Source organism: Psammomys obesus, unplaced genomic scaffold, assembly GCF_907164565.1.
Source record: "Psammomys obesus unplaced genomic scaffold, mPsaObe1.curated_primary_1811, whole genome shotgun sequence".
NCBI classification, from domain to species: Eukaryota; Metazoa; Chordata; class Mammalia; order Rodentia; family Muridae; genus Psammomys; species Psammomys obesus.
This window is the reverse complement of record NW_026593286.1, coordinates 5,986,766-6,006,744: the sequence shown is the minus strand read 5'-3', so window position 1 is coordinate 6,006,744 and position 19,979 is coordinate 5,986,766. Positions and strand designations below refer to the sequence as shown.

The following is a 19,979-nucleotide window of genomic DNA, read 5'->3' as shown; positions in this document are numbered from 1 at the left end:
AAGATGAGAAAGAGGAGGGGCATGGCAGAGACAGAGAGAGGAAAGAAGGAAGTGAATAGAAAGGTAAAGAAAAAAATTCAAAACAACTTTCTCCGTTCCTCTTTAGGGTGGGGCTGTTTGGTAGTTCAGTTCAGCAGGTCTGTTTGAGTGCTGTGTGTGTGTGTGTGTGCACGCGCACGCGCGTGCATGTGTGGGGGGCGGGCACGGTGTCCCAGGAGGACAGAGTTTGCATTGATGAAAACCCTTCCCAGCTCTTTGAAGCCTCTTTCCCGCTGCCTGAGCCCAGCCACTTAGTCCTCCGTGTCCCACACACTGCTCACTCTCTGCCAGGATGGCATCTTGTCTGGCCCTGCACATGACGCTGCTGCTCATCTCTGGGGTCCTGGCCCCTGCGGTGCTCACAGGTAAGGAGCACACCCACAGCTACCAATGGGGCTGGATTCTCTAGTACGTATAGGGCACAAGGCCCTCATAAGAGATGGGGTGCCCAGCTAGGGGGCTCCCCCAGTGCTGGTTGGTAGAAACTGAGTAAGATGATGTGTCTGGGAACTGTTATCGACAGGGATGGGTGGCCATTGAGGTAGGAGGGTGACCTGCGTATTGGGACCAAGGACTTTTGGTTGTCTGATGTTCTGGGGGTACTTTGTCACTAGAACATCTGAAGGCTTCCAGACCTAGAAGGTCACCAGACCTTAACAGCAAAGGGCTAAGAGGTCAGAGACCCAGATCCTGGGCTGAGAGCCTAGAGCCTTGTGATTCCTTTAAATTCTGCAACCCTGCCTGCTGGCTTATGACCTAGACCTAGAGGTAAATGTTGCTCAGAGTTCTTTGCAGAACAGGGAGGACAGTGAACGGAGACCTAGCTGGATGCTCCAGGCTCTGATGAAGGAGGCTGCATGGCAGGGCTGCTCCAGGTCAGCTTCCGAGCAGGGACATAGGCACAGGTAGGCTTCGCCTACAAAGAAATAAATCTTCTGCAGTTGTCCAGTGGACAGCAGAAAGGCAGCCTGCCTCTGGGTTCCCTACAGCTTTGCAGCCTGAACTTTAGGGCTGTCTGTGGGTCTGTTACGAAGGAGAGAAGCCACCTCTGCTTTAAAAGTGTGGCCTGCGAACTCCCAGCCACACCCGGTGACAGCCGGAGGCACCCGTCATAGTGGTCTGTGGGCTATTCTGTCTCCCCTCAACATCCTAGGAAACAGCTCAAGGTCCAGCTCTGGCCTGCTTGTCTCGTACCTCTCTCAGCCCTTTTCTCATCTGCAGGAGGTGACACCCACCACCCCGCCACCCTCACAGGAGGATGGCGAGACCTCACCAGGTCTCACAAAAAGGGCTCTCAGGATGGCCAAGTGCCCACTCAACACTGAGTGTTTGGAGTTTGAGCAGAGCTCCCGGCCCCTCAGCTAAGCCTGAAAGAGATCTTTGGGAGACCCATCTCTTCCCACAAGTTGGGACACACCCAGCTTCTGGGGTGGGAACAGCAATGCTCAGTGATGTTGCCTGAGGTACCCCCAATGTCGGGAAATGTGACTTACAGTGCTAGGAGGCATTTTCCATCGCCTAGGACCCAAGGCTGAGACCCATGCTGCTTCCTGAGGCTGTTGCCTGGCAGGGCCTTGCAGCTTGAGCTTCCTAGTGGCTTCTGTCCAGGTTTCTGCTGCCTCTTCCAGCCCAAACCTCTAGCCAAAGCCCCAGTCAGGCTGTGCACACAGGACGGCAGTGGGTGGGCTTTATGCTCCCGCAGAAGCTTTGGGAATAGTTAGGGCCCCACTTCCTCTTTCTTCCATGGGTCCCTTCTTCCCCCCAAAACAGACAAACCCACAGCCGGCATGAACATGCCAATCCCACCTTGAGTTTTGGGATGCTGGGAGTGGGGGATAGGAGGCTCTGAGAACCAGCACTAGACCCTCATGTCTGAGCAGGTGTGTACAAGGGTCATGGCCCAATCTCTTGGGCTCCTGTAGCAGGAAAGAGGAGGTTGAGTACTCCTGGGGTTGAGGCACAGGCCAGCCTGCCACCCTTCCTGCCTCAGCCGGTGGCCACAGCCACTGAGGTAGGGGAGCAGGCCAGGTTGAGTGGGCAGGAGGCCAGGGTGGGGATGAAAAGGCTCTTCATGGCTGCACAAAGGCCGTCTGTGAGCATGGGCGCCTGGCCTCGGGGCTTGTGGTCAGACCAACCGTTGAACAAACTTATTTACCAAAAGGCAGAGCAGCAGCTTGGGGTGGTGGGGCTAGGGGACAGCCTGAGGTGTCCAAGCTCATGGAACTGGCACCATGCTCCTTCTGCCAGAGCTCAAAGTCCTGTGACATTGCTCACTCTTGAGCTGTACGGGACTCCTTGTGGCCAAGGCAGGACAGAACAGGGATCTCTTACCATGTCACTCAGCCTACTCCTCCAACGCCCTGCTCTAGGGCTCTGTACTGGTCCCCCTTCTTCTAATCCTCACCCCTCTCCTGCTGGCACACTGGTCCATAGTTCCCAGCTTCCCTAGAGGACTTGGAGGGAGCTGGCTTGTTGCTCTTTTTCTTGCTGTTCCGAGTCTGGAGAACATTGAGTGCATAGGAAAACAAGATAATGCCTGGGCTACAGCCCACAGAAGCACCCCCTTCCTTAGTGGGTTGGGGCAAGCACAGTCCCTGGGCAGGAGTAGGCACCACTTAGACTGGCTGGACCTGGCACTCAGAATCCTTGGGCAGCCTCCCTGGCCAGATGCCTGGCACTAGAGGTGAGTTTTGGCCAGTAGAGGTGGGGTAGGGAGGGGCCAGCCTGCCTGCCTATTTTGGGTGTGTCATGAAGAGTCTCAGGGCAGACAGGCAGTCTCCAAAGCCCAGACCTCAGGGTCTCCTGAATGGCAGGCATGCTCAGGGTTTTTCTTCTGTTTAGTCAGGGGAGCCTGAGACTAGACTGAGGCCTAAGGCCCTTCTTCAGGCCTTTAGCCTGTAAGCACTGCCTTCTCTAACCACGTCCCTTTGCCCTCTTCACAGGGTGCTCTTCTCAGGAGGTAGGAGACTGGCCAGTCAGTCAGCCCTAAACTCTGAAAGGGAAGCCTCCTGAAGTGGGCGACAAAGGTCTTTGGGGGCCCTTTTGCCAGCCTTTTCTGAAAAGGGGGTTCCAGTTTGGGGAAGCCCCCAAGGCACATGACAGTAGTCCCTGCCTGCAAGTTGAGTGTCACATCGGGCCCAGGCTTGTGAGAGGCTTCAGGGTAGAGCCTGGGGAGCCAGGGATCTGCCAAAACCTTATGGTGAAAAGATTTCAATTCTCCAAAACAGTTCTAAAATTATCGACGGAACTCCTGCCCAGCCTTCACCAGTTACCAATATTTGCCACATGGCTCCCTGACCCCACCAGATGCACAGCAGTCCGAAGCTGCCGACATCATTTATCCTCAGTTGTTCAATCAAGAACAAGGGCACTCTCTTTCCTCACCAGAATGTGGCTGCAAACTGGCACCCAAAACCCAGCACTGTACTTACCAGAGTCTCTGACAGGACATATGAGCCCTCCTCCCCAGTCCTGGTCCAGAACAAATCCTCACAGTTCATTTTCCTTTCCAGACATTGGTGGTTTGGAAGAGCTGGGTTATTTTGAGGCTGACCAGAGTCAGGCTGTGGCTGTGTGTTCTGTTTGCCCCGGGTGGGAACCATGGACAGGAATACTCAAGGCCCTTGGGTCTACCCTTAGCAGTCCCTGTTCTGCGCCTGGTCACAGAGGGAAGGAGGCACCCAAAGATGGAGCCCTTGCCTCAAAGAAGTCCCAGGCACCTTCATGTTGTGGCTGGGCTGGTAATAGCGGTACAGCTTTACTGGAGGTCCCTAGGAGATAGAGCTGTCTATCACCAGCTTATCCAAGGCTTTTGGACCACCCCACCATAGCTGCCTCCATTTAACCAGAGCCTTGACTTTCTTGTCTCTGATTAGGGATAAAGGGTCCCCATGCCACAAGCAGATGGAATGAATGAGATGGTAAAATGATTTTCATTGGTGGTCCTCCTGTGTATGGGACCTGCGTGGGGCTGAGTGTCCCTGGATCATCCTTCCTAGTTGAGATTAGGGACCAGCCAAGATGCCAAGACAGACAGGCTGAGGGGACATCTTAGAGCCTGCTGACCAGATGGTCTTGAACTTGTCTTGGGGAAATTGGCTCACTGGCGTGTGGTGCTCTGGGTTTCACAGGCTGAGCTCCTTACAGTGGTGTGTGTTAGAAGGAGGTAGGTCATGTGATTCTCATTCCTCCTGTGCATCCTGTCTTTTTCCTTCACTCTGGGATCCCTGGGTACGCCCAAACCATGCTGACTCCCAGCTGCAGAAGACTCTTGATGAAAAGTCCACTCAGGGACCCATGTGCAGACTGAGATTAACGAAGCTTGGGGACCTCCCTTAAACTGGCCATCTGCCCTTCATCTGTCCCCCACTTCCTGCAGGCAGCACTATGCTCTCTTGGATTGAGGGAGGGGCTATTAGAGGCCCAAGGCTGGCCTCCTGATCTGAGGCTGTGGCTTGGGTGGGCTTCTCTTGGCCTTTACCAGGGTAGTGGCTCCCTGAAAGTTCCTTGACTCTCAGCTTTTGCCCCAAGTGAAGGCTGAGTTTTCTCTGCCCTTGGGATGGAAAAATTCCCATTTTGCAATTGCTCCTGGCTCTCTGCCCCCATCAGTCTGTCCTCACATGGCTTTAGGGCTCAGCGGGTGTTTGGGGTCACATGTGGATGGTCTCCCAAACTTAGAAATTAATTTCCCAGTCAAGTGTTTCACCTTGTGGAGTGTGGGGGCTGGTGTGCTGAGCTTGAGTTCTGCACAGGGCATTCCTCCGGGGATCTGGTGGGGGGGGGGGTTCGCCATCCCTGCCCACAGATTACCTGACCCCCACTGCCTCTCCTTGGCTTTGTAGCAGAGGGTCCCCAGGGGCCCGATCCCACCCTGTGGAATGAGCCCATTGAATTGCCCTCGGGTGAAGGTCCCCTGGAGAGCACCAGCCACAGCCAGGAATTTGTAGTCTCCGGCCCTCCGTTCCCCACCTCTGCGCCAGGACCAGAGGACAGCACCCCGCCCGCAGGGTCGGACCAGGATGGAGGTAGGGCCTGGACGGGCCAGTGAGAGATGCTCGAAACGGAGGAGGAAGAGAGGGAGGGGAGGGAGGAAGAACAGCACGGAGGCCCAGGCCTGGGCTGGACGTCGGTGGGGGGAGGGGAGTAACATGCTCCTCTGTCCTCCACAGGCTCGCTTGGACCAGGCGCCATTGCAGCCATCGTGATCGCCGCCCTGCTGGCCACCTGCGTGGTGCTGGCACTCGTGGTGGTCGCGCTGAGAAAGTTTTCCGCTTCTTGAAACCAATAAAGGAGCCGCGCCGGCCCGCCCGCGGCGACTCTGCACCCTGTGCTGTGCTCTCCTTTGTCCCCTCCGTGCGCCAGTGCGTGCGAGCCCGCGTGCAGGTGTGGGCGCGTGCAAACCTGGACGGGGGCGTGTTGCTGGGCCACGCCGCGTGCCTGGGGTCGTGGGTGGAAAGCGCCAGGAGGGGAACACGTGCACGCGTGACCACGTGCGTGTGTTGTGCTGTGTCGGGGGTGCACGCATGGAGAGCGGTGTCTGCTAAGGACCACTTGGCTGCCCCCCCTTCCCCCCGCCGCTGCAGTGCAGTGGGCCTGAGAGCTCTTTCCCCGCCCCCACAACTCCTGGCCTCCTGCGCTTCTTCCTGGCCCGGCTGGGGGAGGGGAAGCAGAGCTGGAGAGCTTCACTAAGGCTCGCCCGCCCCGATTGCTTGAGACCGACAGAGATGATGGAGGATTAGCATTGGATGGATGGGGCAGTAAAGGCTTTCGATTTGACTCAGGCTCCAGGAGGGGCTATATTCCTAATTAAGAACCCCAGTCCTTGTGTCTTCACCCCTCTTCAGAATTTTTCTACTTCCAACCACACACTTCTGGGGCCTAGAGGTTACTGTGTATCATTTCCCTGGGGCTGTTCTTCCTTTTCCAGCTGACCTAGAAAGTTGGGGAGCACTCTGGGATAGAATGGGGGGGGGGGTTGGTAGGTCAAGGTTGGAGCTGTGGCCCTCTGGTTGCAATGTGGCAAGCTGCCATATCCTTCCAGGAATGCTCGAGGGGCTGAGGACGGAAGACCTCCGAGGGCTGTGCTGTGATCTGTGGGAAGATACCACACAGTCCAATGGCCTGAACAGGCCTCTTCTGGGTCAGGCATGGCGGCACACACATGCAATGCCAGGACTTAGGAGGCTGGGTGCCGGGGGCGGGGGCTGTGAGTTTAAGGCAGTCTGGGAGATGGTCTCAAGAAACAAAACAAACGAAAGGCCTGTTCCGATGTGGAACATCCTCTGGCAGATGCACAGTGCCCTGGATACTTTCCTAGGACAGAAGTGGGGTGGACATACTTTGGGCAGAATCGGGGTAGGTGTGGGTGGCTGTGCAGGCAGGCCGGGGTGGGAGCAGCAGTTCCCCGAAGGCACAGAGGAACCAGCTGCCCTGACGCACGGAGGAACTTCCAAGGCCAGTGTCTGGACCAGGTAGGGAGCCCAGGCCCCAGGCCTGAGGTCAGATCCGAAGAGTCACTGCTTACTAACACCTTAGGGTCCATCCCTGTGGCTTTATAAATGTGTACTCACCCTGCAGCAGGAGGGGTCCCCCATTTCCCCAAGAGCCCTTTCTTGAGTCCCTCCATAAGCAGAGGTCCAAATCCTTTCCCATCCTGAGACCTGATGTTGGCTCCCTTGGGAAGTGTCTGCAGCCCCTCCTTAGGGGGAGGCCTCTCCTAATGGCCTGTCAGACTGTGCCTCCCTCCCAGCCAGAACCAGATGCCTGCAATAAAGAATAGGCTTCTCCCCCTTATTTTATACAGGATGCTTTTTTCTTTTTTAATGCAGCCAAAAATGATATTTGCTTTTCTCAAAACCATGACCATAAAGGATGCAGTGACCAATTCATTCTACAACACACCCGGGCTCCTTCAGGGGCCAGGAGACACAAGTGACATCTAGCCCTTCAAGCAGCTAGAGGTGGCCTGAACCCTCAGTTAAGCTTTAGAGGGCCTGCTGAGGGCAGGGCTTGGCCGTGCAAGATAGGCTGGCAGAGGCAGAGGGATGGGCTGGCAGAGACTGCTCACCAAGCGCCCTCGGGCAGGGGCAGGCCATTGGTGTGCCTGGTAGGCTTGCAACGGCTTCCAAAGTAGGGAAAGACACGTGCAGTTCAGGGGATCCTGACGGTAGTTGCCTTCTGCCTGCCTCCTGCCAGGGACCCTTGGGCGGGCCTCTTCCAGTCCCGGCAAGGTCTCTGGAGCATGCCTGCCCGCTTCTAGCACTGACAGGCTGGAGGGGAGGTGATGTAATACTGCTAAATACTTAGCCTTCCGCTGGCACTGGAAGCAAGCCAGTGGCCAGGACAGTGGAGTCCCCTCTGCGTGGGCAGGGACAGTGCAGGCCCAGGCCACTCCTGCTGCCTGGGAAGGCACTGATTGCCCTTCCTAACACTCTCTATCTGTTGGGGTGGGGTCTCTGCTGGGCCTGCTCCTGCCCCCTGCCTACACCCCTCCTTCAGGCTGGTGCCTGAGCTGCGTGGGGGCAGTTCATTGACGATTCCGGCTGCCCAACTTCCTTCGGTCCTTATTCTGGCTGCGCTGAGGGTCCTCCATCTTATGTACTCGGAAACACTCCTTGAGGTTCTGGGAGCGGATCTTGGGGTTCAGGATCTCCTCTGTCATGGAACTGGGGAACCAGCCTCTCTCCTGGTCGTGCAGGCGCTCACCAAAGATCCACCCTGCAAAGGAGGCAGTAGGATCAGGAGCTCTACAGGGGCAGGGTGAGGCAAGGCTGGGGCTTCCTCTTAGCTAAGGCTCCCCTCTGTATGGGAAGCAAGGATGGAGCCACAATCAGGAGTTCCGCATTTCCCAAAGGGCAGTGGCTTGGCACTTCACCTAAGCTTCGATTGCCCCTAGAGTGTGCTAGGAAACACACGGAAGTGTGAAGAACCAGGCTACAGACTCTGCCTTGAGTGAGAGCCCATTTCCGAACCCTTCTAATCTGCCCTGTACCAGGCCAGGAGACTTGAAAGGCCACCCCTAAAAGAGGCATCCAAGGAGCCGGTGTAGAAGACAGCTGGCCACTGACTTCCCAAACCTGGACATCGAGCTCACCCTCTCACTTGGCATAATCTCTCAGAATCTCACCCGGAGGGCCAAGTGGTTGCTGAGGTAATGGTGGCCACTACAAACTGGGGACACCCTGAGATCCCAAGTGGCCTCTTCTCTGCTCTCTCTCTTCTCCTGGAGGAGGTCTTTTTTTTTCCCCCAAGACAGGGTTTCTCTGTGTTCCCCTGGCTATCCTAGCACTCACTCTAGGATAACTTTGAACTCCAGGCTGGCCCTGAACTCACAGAGATCCACCTGCCTCTTCCTCCCGAGTGCTAGGATTTAAAGGCATTCACAACCACTGCCTGGCTTCTCCTGGAGGTCTTTGTTAGGCTTGTTGCTAAGCAGCCTGTCCCTGCCCAGTCTTCTGTAGGCTACTTTAGGAGGGGTGTGAGGCAATGTATTATGTTAGAGAAAGGGCAAGGGGTCCCTGGAACCCACAGAGGAACGCCACGGAGATCAGTTGGTTTTCCAACCACGACACTGGACAAAGGAGAGGACAGGAGGGGGCCTTTGTTCTCCTCAGACGATTTGATTTGATTGTATCTCTTATAATGACATCAGGTTCTCGCACTGTGCCCAGGCTACCCATAAATTTTCAGTGACCCTCCTGCCCCTGTCTCCCCAGTGCTCTAATCACAGGTGTGTTTCATCATTCCCAGATGCCCCTGGGGTTTTGATCAGGAACAGTCAACATCCAAAAGTGAAACTTGCTGAACAAGAAAGGGGGCTGGTGTTAAGATGGGCAGGGGCTACAGACAAACTCCCTTTGAAGCTAATTCTGCCCGCCACCCACAAGGTGGGCCGCAGGGGGGCTTCTTGGCCTGGTCACGGGTGTCCCCAGAAGCTTGTGATCAAACAGGTTGAGATCAGGGTGAAGTTCCCTCCTAGGGGAGGACTGAGGCCATAGCCAAGGCTGGGAAGGAGACAGAGAACCACTTGCTAGACTTGCTGTAAGGGGAGGAGCCTCACAGCTCACAGCAATAGAAGGAAGGCCCAGAAGTCCAAGGAAGGAGCAAGGGATGCTGGGCCTAGTGCTTAGACAGGCTGTCCTAGGTTATGCCGGCGCCAGCAGAGGGTGCTGCGCTGCCTGCCCACCTGCTAACTGTGCCAGCTAGTCCTACACCTAGGCTACAGCCCTTCCTCCCATTAGAGGGGCATGGCCGGCCGAGATGCAGATTTTCCTGGGTGCCTCACCATCCTCGGTCTTCTCCAGGATGTTCAGGATATCTGCCAGTTCCAGCGTCAGCTCATCGGGCTGCTGGGCCACGTACGGGTGCACACACTGGACCTGCGGACAGTCTGCAGGAGAGGAGGGGAGCGGTTACTGTGTGTCCTCATCACGGGTTCCACTCAGCTCCACCTCCATGCAAGCAGGACCAACAGGCAGTGGTGCTCTGCCGGGGACAATGCTGCCAGCAGCAGGTGGCTGAGTCCTATTGGAAACAGGACTTGGGGCACACAGCAGTAAGGAAGGCTCCCTCTGAGAGGGGGGTCACATCCCAGGGAGGCCTCATAGGCTACTGGGAATTCTGGGGAAATGGAGCCATGATGGGGCTCTGAGCCTAGAAGGCAGGAAGAAACTTTTATTCTTCGGTGTGACCCTGTGAGCAGCTTGGAGTGAGGACAAGCCAGTGGGCTGGGACAGTAACTTCTTCACAAGCCAGACTCATGTTCCTTTGGGTCTTCTGTGGGTTTTAGGCAACTGGAAAACCCAATAGAACACTGGAGTTTGGGTCCAGGATTCTGCCACCTGACTCTTTGAATGAAGCTTAGGCAGCCAGTGCGCACAGGCACTGACTCCTGGTTGGTGCCAGGAAGGACTTCTGAGGGTCAGAAGTGCCTTCGCACAAACAGCCAAGGGGCCCTGAAGCTGAGGCCCAGTGAGTTTTAGTTGAAGTCAACCAAGAGCCCCCTTTCCAAGTCAGGGACTTACCCAGCAGCCGGGATGTGAAGGACACGAACTTGGTCCTCCTGTTGGGGGCCAGTGAGGTCATCCAACGCTTCATCTCACTCCTGCGTAGGAAGGAGACAGACAGAGCCAACAAACTCCACCCTCCGGCATGGTAGGCCTCCAGGCCGCAGCCTGGCTCCAGATTATACCAGGACAGCTCGGTCAGCCACACAGGGAACCCCTGCACAGTTCTCCCACACCAGGGGTTTGAAGCCTGACAGTGTGAGGTCCTGAAAGCTGCTAGCTCTCAAAAGTGTTACAGTGAAGCCACAGTCTCTCAGCTGTGGTAAAGCTGGGGAAGTTAACATCACTTCCTGCTAGTCCTGTGAACTAGATAGAGCCTGGGGATTCAGCAGGGCAGGGGACAGCTCCTGACAGGGTGTGGTGATGAGCAGCTGAGCACGAAGGAGGGAGAAGAGGCTGACTGGGCAGCTCAGGAGAAAGCCAGGGCTCCGTGGTCCACAAAGCAGATCCTACTGTCTTATGTATTTCCCCAAGTGCTTGGGGCTGTGGGGCAGCCATCCTGGCTTCTCAGACATGGGAGAGTGAAGGACTGGAGTCCACACAGAGTGAAAACAAACAGACAGACAGACAGGAGGAGGGCAATAGTGGCTCACTAGCATATCATCTAGAAGGATCCCATTTTACAAGATGGACTTGCTCTCTTTGCACACTCACGAACCCAGGAATTTGCAGCCAGCATATGCCACCCACACCCCAACATGAAGAGCCTACAAAAGTCCTCTCTCTGCCAGAGTCCCCACGGGAAGGATTCATGCCGAGGAGAGAGGCCAGCCTCCTACAGATGTGTGCTGAGCCCTGTTTCACCTTCAACCTATGAATGGCATGGGGTGTGGCTCATGGCACAGGACACTCACTGGGAGGATGCCTTCAGCATGTAGGTGGCCTCCCGGTCATCTGAATTTTCCAGCAGCCGCAGGATGAACACATTAGCCAGCGTCTGGCCCTGGTCCTCCAGCTCCTCCACTCGCAGCAGGCCCCTCGGGGCTGAGTCAAATACCTGGTACTTGTCTCTGGAGAACAAAGGAGGCAGGGTAGACCTGCTGGTCTCAGGAGAACCTTTCGGCTGGCTGGAAGAACCAGCATATGGTCCCAGCCACTCTTTACCTCCCCCCGGGAAATCCCAGCATGCCTATCCCCTGCTCCTTAGGAGGGTTCCCATTCCCGGGGTGTGGCAGGGCAGCGGTCACTTTATTGAGGTCAGTGTCACATTCGGGCTTTCACTGGGGCTCACTCAGGGAGGTGCCATTGTGGCCCAAAGCTGGGCAAGAGCAGAGCTGACCTTTGGAAACCTGACCCTAAAGACAGCTACCCTGCTGCCAGCCCCTCACTATCCTGTACCATGGCCATCAGTGCCAGGCTCACCCAGGGATCTGCCGGCAGATCACCAGCAGGTCATTGAAGAGGAAGAGGTAAATTTCTCTGAAGAGCTTCTTGGTTCTCAGGGTGCGGGAGGTCTTGGGGCCGGACATCTGCTGCAGCTCGCCCTGCTTCAGCAGCCACCGGGAGTGTGAGATGATGGGCACTGACTGGGAAGGGAGGGGGTGTCAGGTGGCAGCACCCTTGCCCCCTCCTGAGGGTCCTACAAACACCGCCCCTGGAGTGAAACTGTAGGCTCGGTGTGGTGTGTGGTGTGTGGTGTGTAAGGGCTATGGAGGGGGGCACTGTGCTCCCTGCCACTCGCCAGGCGGCAAAACAGCCGTGGGTGTGAGTTTGCATGTGAATGCGTGTGGCCCTAGTGAGTGTATTGTGCATGTGTTGTGTGTGTTTTGTGCTGTCTATGTTACCTACACTTGAGCTTTGGTGCTCATGCCTGTGCTTTGGCGTGTCCATGTGTGCTGGTGTCTGCGTGTGTGTGTGTGTGTGTGTGTGTGTGTGTGTGTGTGTGTGTGTGAATACCCCACCAGGCTCAGCTTGTTCTATGGAGCCTAAGAGGTCAAGTTCACAGAAGAACGGAAATAATGGTGTCCGTGGGATAAAGAGGTTGGGGCTGGGGGTGGAAGGCTTTGGCAGGGATGAGAGCTAGGCACTCCGCAGTCACACCAGCAAGTGTAACCCCAGGAGGTCTCAGAAGACCCCTCACACCCGCCAGCTGGCCTCAGCTCCCAAGCCCTGACCTCTGACCTCTGGGACCCTTTAATCTTTGCTCAGGCTAGACAAGACCTCTCCTCCTGAGCTATGAGGGAAGCTCTCCAGGGCCCTCAGTAGGCAGCGTGTGCCGATATCATGTCATCAGGAATCCAGAGGAAGGAAATAACTTGCAAATCCCTCAGCACTGAGAATCCTTTGAACAGTCCCTGGCCGGCTGCTGAGGACCACTAGGCGGTGACCGTGCCGGATTCACACAGGCAGGCAGCTGTGGGCCCCGCCCAGCCCACGGAAGGTAAACCTGGGCAGAGAATTAGTGCTTCCACCACTAGGAAGGGTGGGTGGGGTTGCAGGCTGGACCAGCTATGCCTCTGGGCAGGGTGTGCCCCCCACGGCTGGGCACAGGCCGACCCAGCCCTTGCAGACTCACCTTGATCTTGAACTCCATCTTTTTCTGAATGCTGATCATCTGTTCCGTGCGGCTCATCTTCCGGACACCCTCGTTGCATGCCTTTACCACCTGGGACGGAGAGGATCTGTCAGGCCAGCCTGTTGGGACGTCCCCAGCCACACTGTGACCAGAGTGTCTGGCAGCTGACAATGACTGGCCAGCCTCAGGTCAGCTAGAGTTCCTTCTCCCCACAGTCGGGGATATCCTTTGAGGTCTAGAGCAGAGGTTTTCAACCTGTGGGCTCTGACCATTTTGGGAGGTTGAACACCCCTTTCACAGGGGTCACATATGAGATATCCTGCTTATCAGATATTTATGTTACAATTCATAGCAGCAGCAATATTATAGTTATGAAGTAGCAATAAAAATGATTTTATGGTTAGGGTCACCCCAACATGAGGAGCTGTATTAAAGGGTCACAGCATATGAAAGGTTGAGAACCACTGGACTAGAGGATGATTTGTCTCCTTGTCCTTGACTAGGAAGTCAACCTCCCAGACCAAAAGGAAGGGGCCTTTCTTTTCATCTTGATTAGAACAGAAAGGGCTCCTCTAGGTTGACTTCTCACCCACTGGGGGTGCACAGGCTCCCCACCTCTTTGGAAGGCAGCCAGGAACCAATAACTCTACCTTCCCCTGGACTTCTGGGCCTCCATCTCTGGAATCAGAGCCTTAATTGGCTCACAGGGTCTAGGGCAGAGCCTGGCCTGAGGCAGTGCTTTGTCAGTGTTTGTTAATAAGCTCAGGAGCCCAAAGAAGAGACTATGAGGATGTTCCTTGCAGTGTTGCTTAGAATGAGAAAATCTGTCACCTCACCGACTTAAATTGTCCATTGAGTAGCACTGATGGAAGCACAATATATCCACATACCCTAGGGCTCTGAAATCAGTAATACATACTCAACTGAAGAGCAAAGGCTGTGCTTTAGATACAATGTCTGTTTGTAAAGAGTATGGTGGTGTGCCGTGTGTGTGTGTGTGTGTGTGTGTGTGTGCACACGCGCACGCGGGCGCGCATGCGCGCACGCATGCAGGCCTCTGACCAGGAGTGCTGTCAGCAAAGAGTGTGGGTAGCCAGAAGTATTTGCTATCTTTATTTTGCTTATGCTCATTTTCTGCATTTTCTTGTATTTGAGCATCAATTACTTTTATGAGTGAGGAAAAACAAGCTTTTTTTTTTTAAGAAGTTATCAAGAGAAACAGAGCATCTCTTTCATCAAAAGGAGAAGAGAGACAAAAGCAGAGAAGAACTTAAAATAGGAAACACATCTGCCCGCTGGCTGACCTCTGAGACAGCCCTCTGGGCTGGCAGGCCTCTGACAGGTCAGAGGTCACCAGACTTGTCCAGGCCTCTGCTGCCTAGAAGGGTCTAGTAAGAAGTTATACGGACCATTGACAGGGTCCAAGTGTCCAAGACAGCATTTGAAGAACACACAAGGCTAGAGAAAGCTGCCGATGCCCACGCACAGCCCTGCCACAGGAGTCATCTTGGAGGACACTCCCAGGCAGGGCTCTGGTCAAGGCCTACACCAATATAAGGTGCATCCCGGAGGGTGGGGTTGGAGCAACAGGCTGCAACGGGCATGGGGATTGCCACAGAGTTCTGTGTTGGTACAGAGTGCCAGGTAAGTGCCTTCATAGCTAACCCGGGCACATGACATGAACAGAGAGTGGTGAAGGGGTACGGTGGTGCAGAGAAGGCTCTGATGGAGTCGCACTGGGTGTGACCCCCACCCCCACCCGTGACTTTTCTGGATTGCAAAAGTAAATCTCATAATAAACGGGATGTTAAGAGGACACAGTGACAGAGGAGGCCGGTAGGGATAGTGGTCTAGAGGGGAGATGGCTCCCTGGAACACACAGGTGGAAGCAACTCACCATTTCTAGCTCCTTGTGGGCATCCAAGGCGGTGCCTTCACGCTCAGACCTCTCCTCCACTCTCTTGAGTATGTTCTGAGGGCAGGATGGAGCTGGGTTACCCCTGTCTCCTCCCGCTTCCCTTCCCCCTCCCTCCCTGGCCATGGTACCATCCCTGGAGTGCAGCTTTAACGGAGCCAACACACATAACTCTACACTGGGAGGACAGAGGGTAGCAGGGCCCTCAGCCAGGCCAGGGGTGGATGCCTTGGCCCAGGATGATAATGGGAAGGCCGAGCCTCAGTAGCATGGGTCCCCGAGGGCCTGCAGATGCTCTATGTCAATGCAGAGCCACTGGCCCATGCAGAGCAAAGCACAGAGGCAGTGCAAAGCAGCTAGGGACCCTGGTCAGTCAGGCAGGGCTAAGACCTAGTCTGTCCCCAGGTGAGGCATAACGTTTACACAGGGCACCGGCACCCTTCCTCCTTTCCTTCCTTCCTTCCTTCCTTCCGGAGTGGTCACTGGAGAGCAAGTCATCATGGTTCTGGGCTTTGCTGACTCTGGACTTCTCACTGTAAAATGTCTTTTCTCTAACCCCTCAGTTTCCTTCATTTCCCAGTTACGCTCACATTGCTCCTCTCACCTGCAGGCCAAGAATAACCCTTTTCCTCCGCTTACTCCTGCCCTCCTGCCCTGGTATCTGCCAATCTTTCCTTCTGGAATATAGCTGAGCCCACACTGTTCAGAGCACAATAGGACTCTAATTGGCCCTTGTTTAACACATGGATTCCCTAAAATTCTACCAGGGAGGTGGAAGGAGCGAAGGCCTGGGCAGAGGAGGCCTACAGAGCCCAGAGCACAGTCAAAGGTCATACCTGGACCAGCAGCTTGAGTCTTGTGATCCTCTGGAAGGGCAAGATGAGGAAGGAGGAGAAGGGCAGGCCCTTGCACTTGGGGTCCAGCTCCAGCTGTGCGACCAGCTCCCGGAAAGCCGTCTTCTCCTGTCTGAAGACCCAGACACAGGGGACTGTCTCTGAGCTCAGGCCCTGGAGGTGTGAACAGAAGATGCTCCCCCCCTCCTCTGGCTCCTTCTCCCTCCCCCTCCTCTTTTTTTTTTTTTTTTAAATGGAAAATAAACTGTTCATGTAAACGTCAAATAACAATAGTGGTTCCATATGCCAGGCCATGAAGACTTGGCAGAGCATGATTTGTGTAGGAGGGGTAAGAATCCCATTGTAGCCAAGGTTATGAATCAGACATACAATTAGATGACTTCACCCCACAGGAAGCCGTGGCAAGGTAAACCCACGGAGTGATGCAGTGATGGAACCTGCAGCAGGCTCGAGGCACCTGCCAGGGGAGCTTGGGCTATTTTTGGCAGGTGGGCTTGGCCACAAGGCGCAGTGCCAGGAAGACAACTGCCAGAGACTTCCTGCAGGGCAGCAGCAGACATCAGGTAGCCACACTGCACCTGCTGCTAGTGGGGCCTGGGCACTCTGCACCCACAGGGCAAAGTGACATGGTGGCCAGCTACCCTGGGGATTCTTGGGAGCTGCAAGACACGAACATCTGTTCTGCAGGCTGCTTGTTTTTTTCGATCTAAGAAACTGCCCCCGGATTCCCCCCACAGTTACCCCAAAGCACCCCAATGCCTGGATAGCCAGAGTTCAAAATGTCCACTTCAGCCATGGGCCTTGATAGAGAAGCCACCAAGATTCAAATGCTATCTGGACAACGAATGTGCGGCACACAGAAACCTTCTTGGCACACTATCTACAGCAGGGCCTCGAGGCAATGGCAGACTTCTCCGTCACAAATGACTGCCTTAAGTGATTCTCACTCGGGGGCCAGCTGCAGGACTGTTTCTCAGCCACTGCCACAGAACTGCCACCTTCGACTCAGAGCTTCTCTACAGAGTAGCTGCTTCCAGGTGCCAGGCAGAGCTTGCCAGCCCCCCTCAGGCAACTTGGGTAGATTTGTCTGTCCTAATGAGGCACCTACCTTGTCTTTGTTCTCAGGCATGCCAGAGACCCCTACATCTGTGCTGCGTCTGGGACTGAAAACCTGGTCTTGCTTACCCAGTATAGATTCTCCTAGTGCAGATTCTTTTCACATGAGTGGGTACCACCGGGAAGCCCTCTCCTGTGGTGCAAGGCAAGGTCATGAAATGGGAGCTGGCTCCCAGTTCACAGGCGACACCTCATGGCCGGCCAAGACTCCTTCCTGCCCCCCCTTGGCTCTCTCACTACTTCACAGCCTTGTCTCCAGTGTTCTTGGATTACCCCTGTGGGTGCACATGCTTTTTTCTAGGGCTTTCCTGGCTGTTCTGGACACAGGTCTGGGGTCTTCAGCTGACCTCACTGGAGCACAGGTAGACTAGTGGTCTTCTAGTGACACCAAGATGTTCAGGGAACATGCTAGATTTGGATGCCATTACCCACCTGGCCGGGTTGTGTGGCTTAGGGAGGTCCTGGGGAATGCCCAGGCGAGGATGGCTGGGCCCAGACAGGCTGTACTCACAGGAGCTGCTTGTACGTCCTCTCCTGGTAGGTCTGGTTACTGACGTAGGTGATGTAGACTGAGAAGTGGTCGGCTGCGTAGCGGTACACGATGTCGCACACGTCCGAGATGACGATGTTCTCCTCCATGCGGTGCTCCAGCTCCAGCAAAAACCTGCGCGGCACCCGGAAATCAGCATGCCTGGCTGGGCAAACCGGCACTCGCTGACAAGGTGGGTGGGACCCTGCATGGTAGTGGCCCCTCTGGACAGAGCAGGGAACAGCTATGTTCTTAGGCGGGCCACACCAGCGGGACTGTGCAGAGAGAGAAGGCTCGAGGCTCATCTGTATCTCTTACGCATGTCCTGGCGTGTTTGCAGGTGTAACAGACAGTAGTCAAGCTGTGACTCAGAGTAGCCCCGGTAGTGGGAGAGGCAGGGACCAGAAAGAACCTAGACTGACTCTGTGCTCAATACTAACCAAGCTAGTGGCCAATGCTTGGGGGTTGTAATGTGGGGGTGCCTCTACTTCTGCATTCTGGAATTTTTCAACTTGTAACTCAAGTTGGTATGTAGACAGCAAGCTCAGATATGTCACAGGTTTCCCTGGCACCGCTGAGCCGTCACCTCAGCGTCACCATTATAGGATTAGGACGGCCACTAGGAGGGGCAGAGACTACAAAGAAAAGGCAGGTGTCAGTGCAAACGGGGCAACTGGAGGGCTCATGGACAGACAGCGAGAGCATCCGGGCTTCCACATGTGACAGCGAGTGACCCCCACTGCAGGAGAGGGCTGCCTCAGCCATGCCCTGCCTCATCTGAATGCGGAAAGTTGGCCTAGATGCCCTAGATGCCCACCAGGGCTGCTGGGAAGTGCTGTGGGAATCCTTCATCCTGGTTTCTCTCCTTCACACTCCACAGGAGCTCACTTCCTCCTTCCCCCAGGTGCAGCCCCAGGAAACACAGATCTCACATTCTTTTCCTGCTTGCTGGACACCTCATGGGAGAGGGGAGAGAACCAACAGGCACTGGCCTGCAGTGGGTCTTAGGCTCTGGTATCTGGGGTGAGTGGATATTCCCAGATGACTTTGGACAATTGTCACGGGACCCATACAGACTCGTCTGTGGGTTTCACGCATAAGATTCAACTCAATGTCACTCTGCCCAAGGAGGGGAGTCCCCCAGCTCATAGCACCGTAAAGATACACAGGGCTCAGAGGCTGATGGGAAGATACCCAGGGGTACCACTGGCTAACCTGCTGGAGAAGATGGTGGGCCTTTGGGGTTTACATCTATGTATGAGCACACTTTGTGTGAGTGTGCACACAAAGGTCAGAGGTCAACCTCAGGTGTCATCTCCTTAGTGTGGAGCTAACCAGGCTAGAATGGCGAGCCAGCCAGCCAGCCAGGCCCAGGGATTTTTGCGTTCTCCACATCCCCAGCATGGAGTTACAAGTTTATCCCTCTGGACCTGGCTTTTCCTGTGGGTTCTGGGGGATCAAACGCAAATCCCCATTCTTGCAAGACAACCAACCACTCCATACCTGCCACCATCTCCCCAGCGCCTAGATTCATGACTTCATCCATTCTGTCTCTTTACATAAAAATCCACAGCACTCAGTGGTCCAGAAACCCAAGAGGTGAGCATGGGCGCCTGGGGAAGATGGAGGAAAGTGGCCCTCCAGTCAGTGCTCACCGCTCACTGACAGCCAGGACATCCAGGACATTGGAAAAGAGGATATGGGCCTCGGACGGGTGCAGGATCTTCTTCAGCCGCTCGTTCTCCATGAAGTGTGACACCAGCAGGTTCAGGCTCTTATAGTAGGAGGCCTCGGAGGTGACCAGCTCAAACATAGCCTGTGCGGGCACAGAGGAGACCTTGTCATTATTGTTAAGATGAGCTAAGAAAGCCCTTAGAGGCAGAGGTCCTGAGGCCTGCAGTGGCAGCTGTGTGGCAGAAATCAACTTGGCCAGAAGCCAATGAAGGCAGGCACACTGATACCTGGTGACAAGCTAAGGACCAACATATGGGAGGTCGGTCTTATGGCAGAGCCAGATGGAGGCAAAGATGACTCTGGCCTGTGTTTACTGGTGTAGAGACGGGCAGAGCAATCAGCAGGAGGAAGGACCCGCCTGCTCTTCCATTTTACAGGACACAGACCAAGATGCCAATCAGGAAGGGTGGAATTTTGGGTGACCTTTACTCCTTTTACTTTTCTTCTTCTTCTTTTTTTTTAGCTTTTGAATTATCTGAAAAATCCTAAATAAGCCTCTATTATTTCTTTCAGCATTTGGTTTTATAATGTAATCAAGAGAAGGACTTTCATTTTGAAGAAAACAAAGAAACACAAAATCTTACGTCAGCCTTCAGGGGCACCTTTCTTCTGTATCAACATCAACTTACCAGAATGATGAGTGCAAAAGACCCTGGCAGCAGGCCTGGCTAGCTCGCCCTTAGTGCTCATATGTAAACTACCCGAAACCAGTGGGAGCCGTGACCTCTGTCTTCCAAGCACTCTCCACTGTCTCGACCCAGGTCTGCTTCAGATGCCTGGAGGAAAGTGTGGCAGGTGGGACTATTGGGCCCTCCAAAGTTATGTTCACATCCTCATCTCCAGGACCAACAACCGTGCCCTTGAGTGAAAATGGGTCTTGGAAGCTGAGCTTGAGTTGAAGGTCTTGATGTGAGTCCGTTCAGGGTGGGTCTTACCCCCAGTGCTAGGCATTTAGTTTTGCTTCTGTTGCTGTGATAAAACATTCTGACAAAAGCAGCCTTAAGAAGGGTTTAATCAGCCAGGCATGGTGTCGCACACCTGTGATCCTATCACTCACAGACAAAGACAGAGGCAAGCTGATGTCTGTGAGTTTGAGTCCAGCCTGGTCTACAAAGGAAGTCCAGGACAGCCAAGGCTACACAGAGAAACCCTGTCTTGAAAAAAACCCCAACACCCTCACACTTCCAGGTTGCAGCTCGACATTTCAAGGAAG

At 54.8% G+C, this 19,979-nt stretch overlaps 2 protein-coding genes across 6 annotated transcripts in view; one reads left to right on the top strand and one right to left on the bottom strand.

Annotated features, from left to right (window-relative positions):
• Positions 1 to 331: 331 nt before the first annotated feature.
• Positions 332 to 5,317, top strand: Snorc (secondary ossification center associated regulator of chondrocyte maturation). 2 transcript variants are annotated; one of them, XM_055617155.1, is made up of 3 exons: positions 332 to 404; positions 4,881 to 5,063; positions 5,208 to 5,317. In XM_055617155.1, exons 1-3 carry the CDS (start codon positions 332 to 334, stop codon positions 5,315 to 5,317), a joined length of 366 nt encoding a protein of 121 aa, XP_055473130.1. The 2 variants fall into 2 exon arrangements, with proteins under 2 accessions (XP_055473130.1, XP_055473131.1); XM_055617156.1 differs by lacking the exon at positions 332 to 404 and adding an exon at positions 2,676 to 2,722.
• Positions 5,318 to 6,828: 1,511 nt separating this feature from the next.
• Ngef (neuronal guanine nucleotide exchange factor) overlaps positions 6,829 to 19,979 on the bottom strand; it is an 80,553-nt gene continuing 67,402 nt past the window's right edge. For all 4 annotated transcript variants that reach the window (XM_055616747.1, XM_055616748.1, XM_055616749.1 and 1 more), the window contains 10 exons: positions 18,688 to 18,848; positions 17,015 to 17,167; positions 15,370 to 15,499; positions 14,516 to 14,590; positions 12,619 to 12,708; positions 11,466 to 11,629; positions 10,958 to 11,113; positions 10,062 to 10,141; positions 9,323 to 9,427; positions 6,829 to 7,755 (listed from right to left, as the gene is read on the bottom strand). In XM_055616747.1, the coding sequence (XP_055472722.1) occupies positions 7,565 to 7,755; positions 9,323 to 9,427; positions 10,062 to 10,141; positions 10,958 to 11,113; positions 11,466 to 11,629; positions 12,619 to 12,708; positions 14,516 to 14,590; positions 15,370 to 15,499; positions 17,015 to 17,167; positions 18,688 to 18,848 (1,305 nt within the window). In that variant the 3' untranslated portion in view covers positions 6,829 to 7,564. The remainder of the gene's footprint in view (positions 7,756 to 9,322; positions 9,428 to 10,061; positions 10,142 to 10,957; positions 11,114 to 11,465; positions 11,630 to 12,618; positions 12,709 to 14,515; positions 14,591 to 15,369; positions 15,500 to 17,014; positions 17,168 to 18,687; positions 18,849 to 19,979) is intronic.

What these genes read in the sequence shown, in the direction of transcription:
- Snorc (XM_055617155.1), top strand. Translation starts at nt 332, where the DNA reads ATGGCATCTTGTCTGGCCCTGCACATGACGCTGCTGCTCATCTCTGGG. An exon ending in GGCCCCTGCGGTGCTCACAG is followed by an intron (nt 405 to 4,880) that starts GTAAGGAGCACA and finishes TTGGCTTTGTAG; the next exon opens with CAGAGGGTCCCCAGGGGCCC. An exon ending in AGGGTCGGACCAGGATGGAG is followed by an intron (nt 5,064 to 5,207) that starts GTAGGGCCTGGA and finishes TGTCCTCCACAG; the next exon opens with GCTCGCTTGGACCAGGCGCC.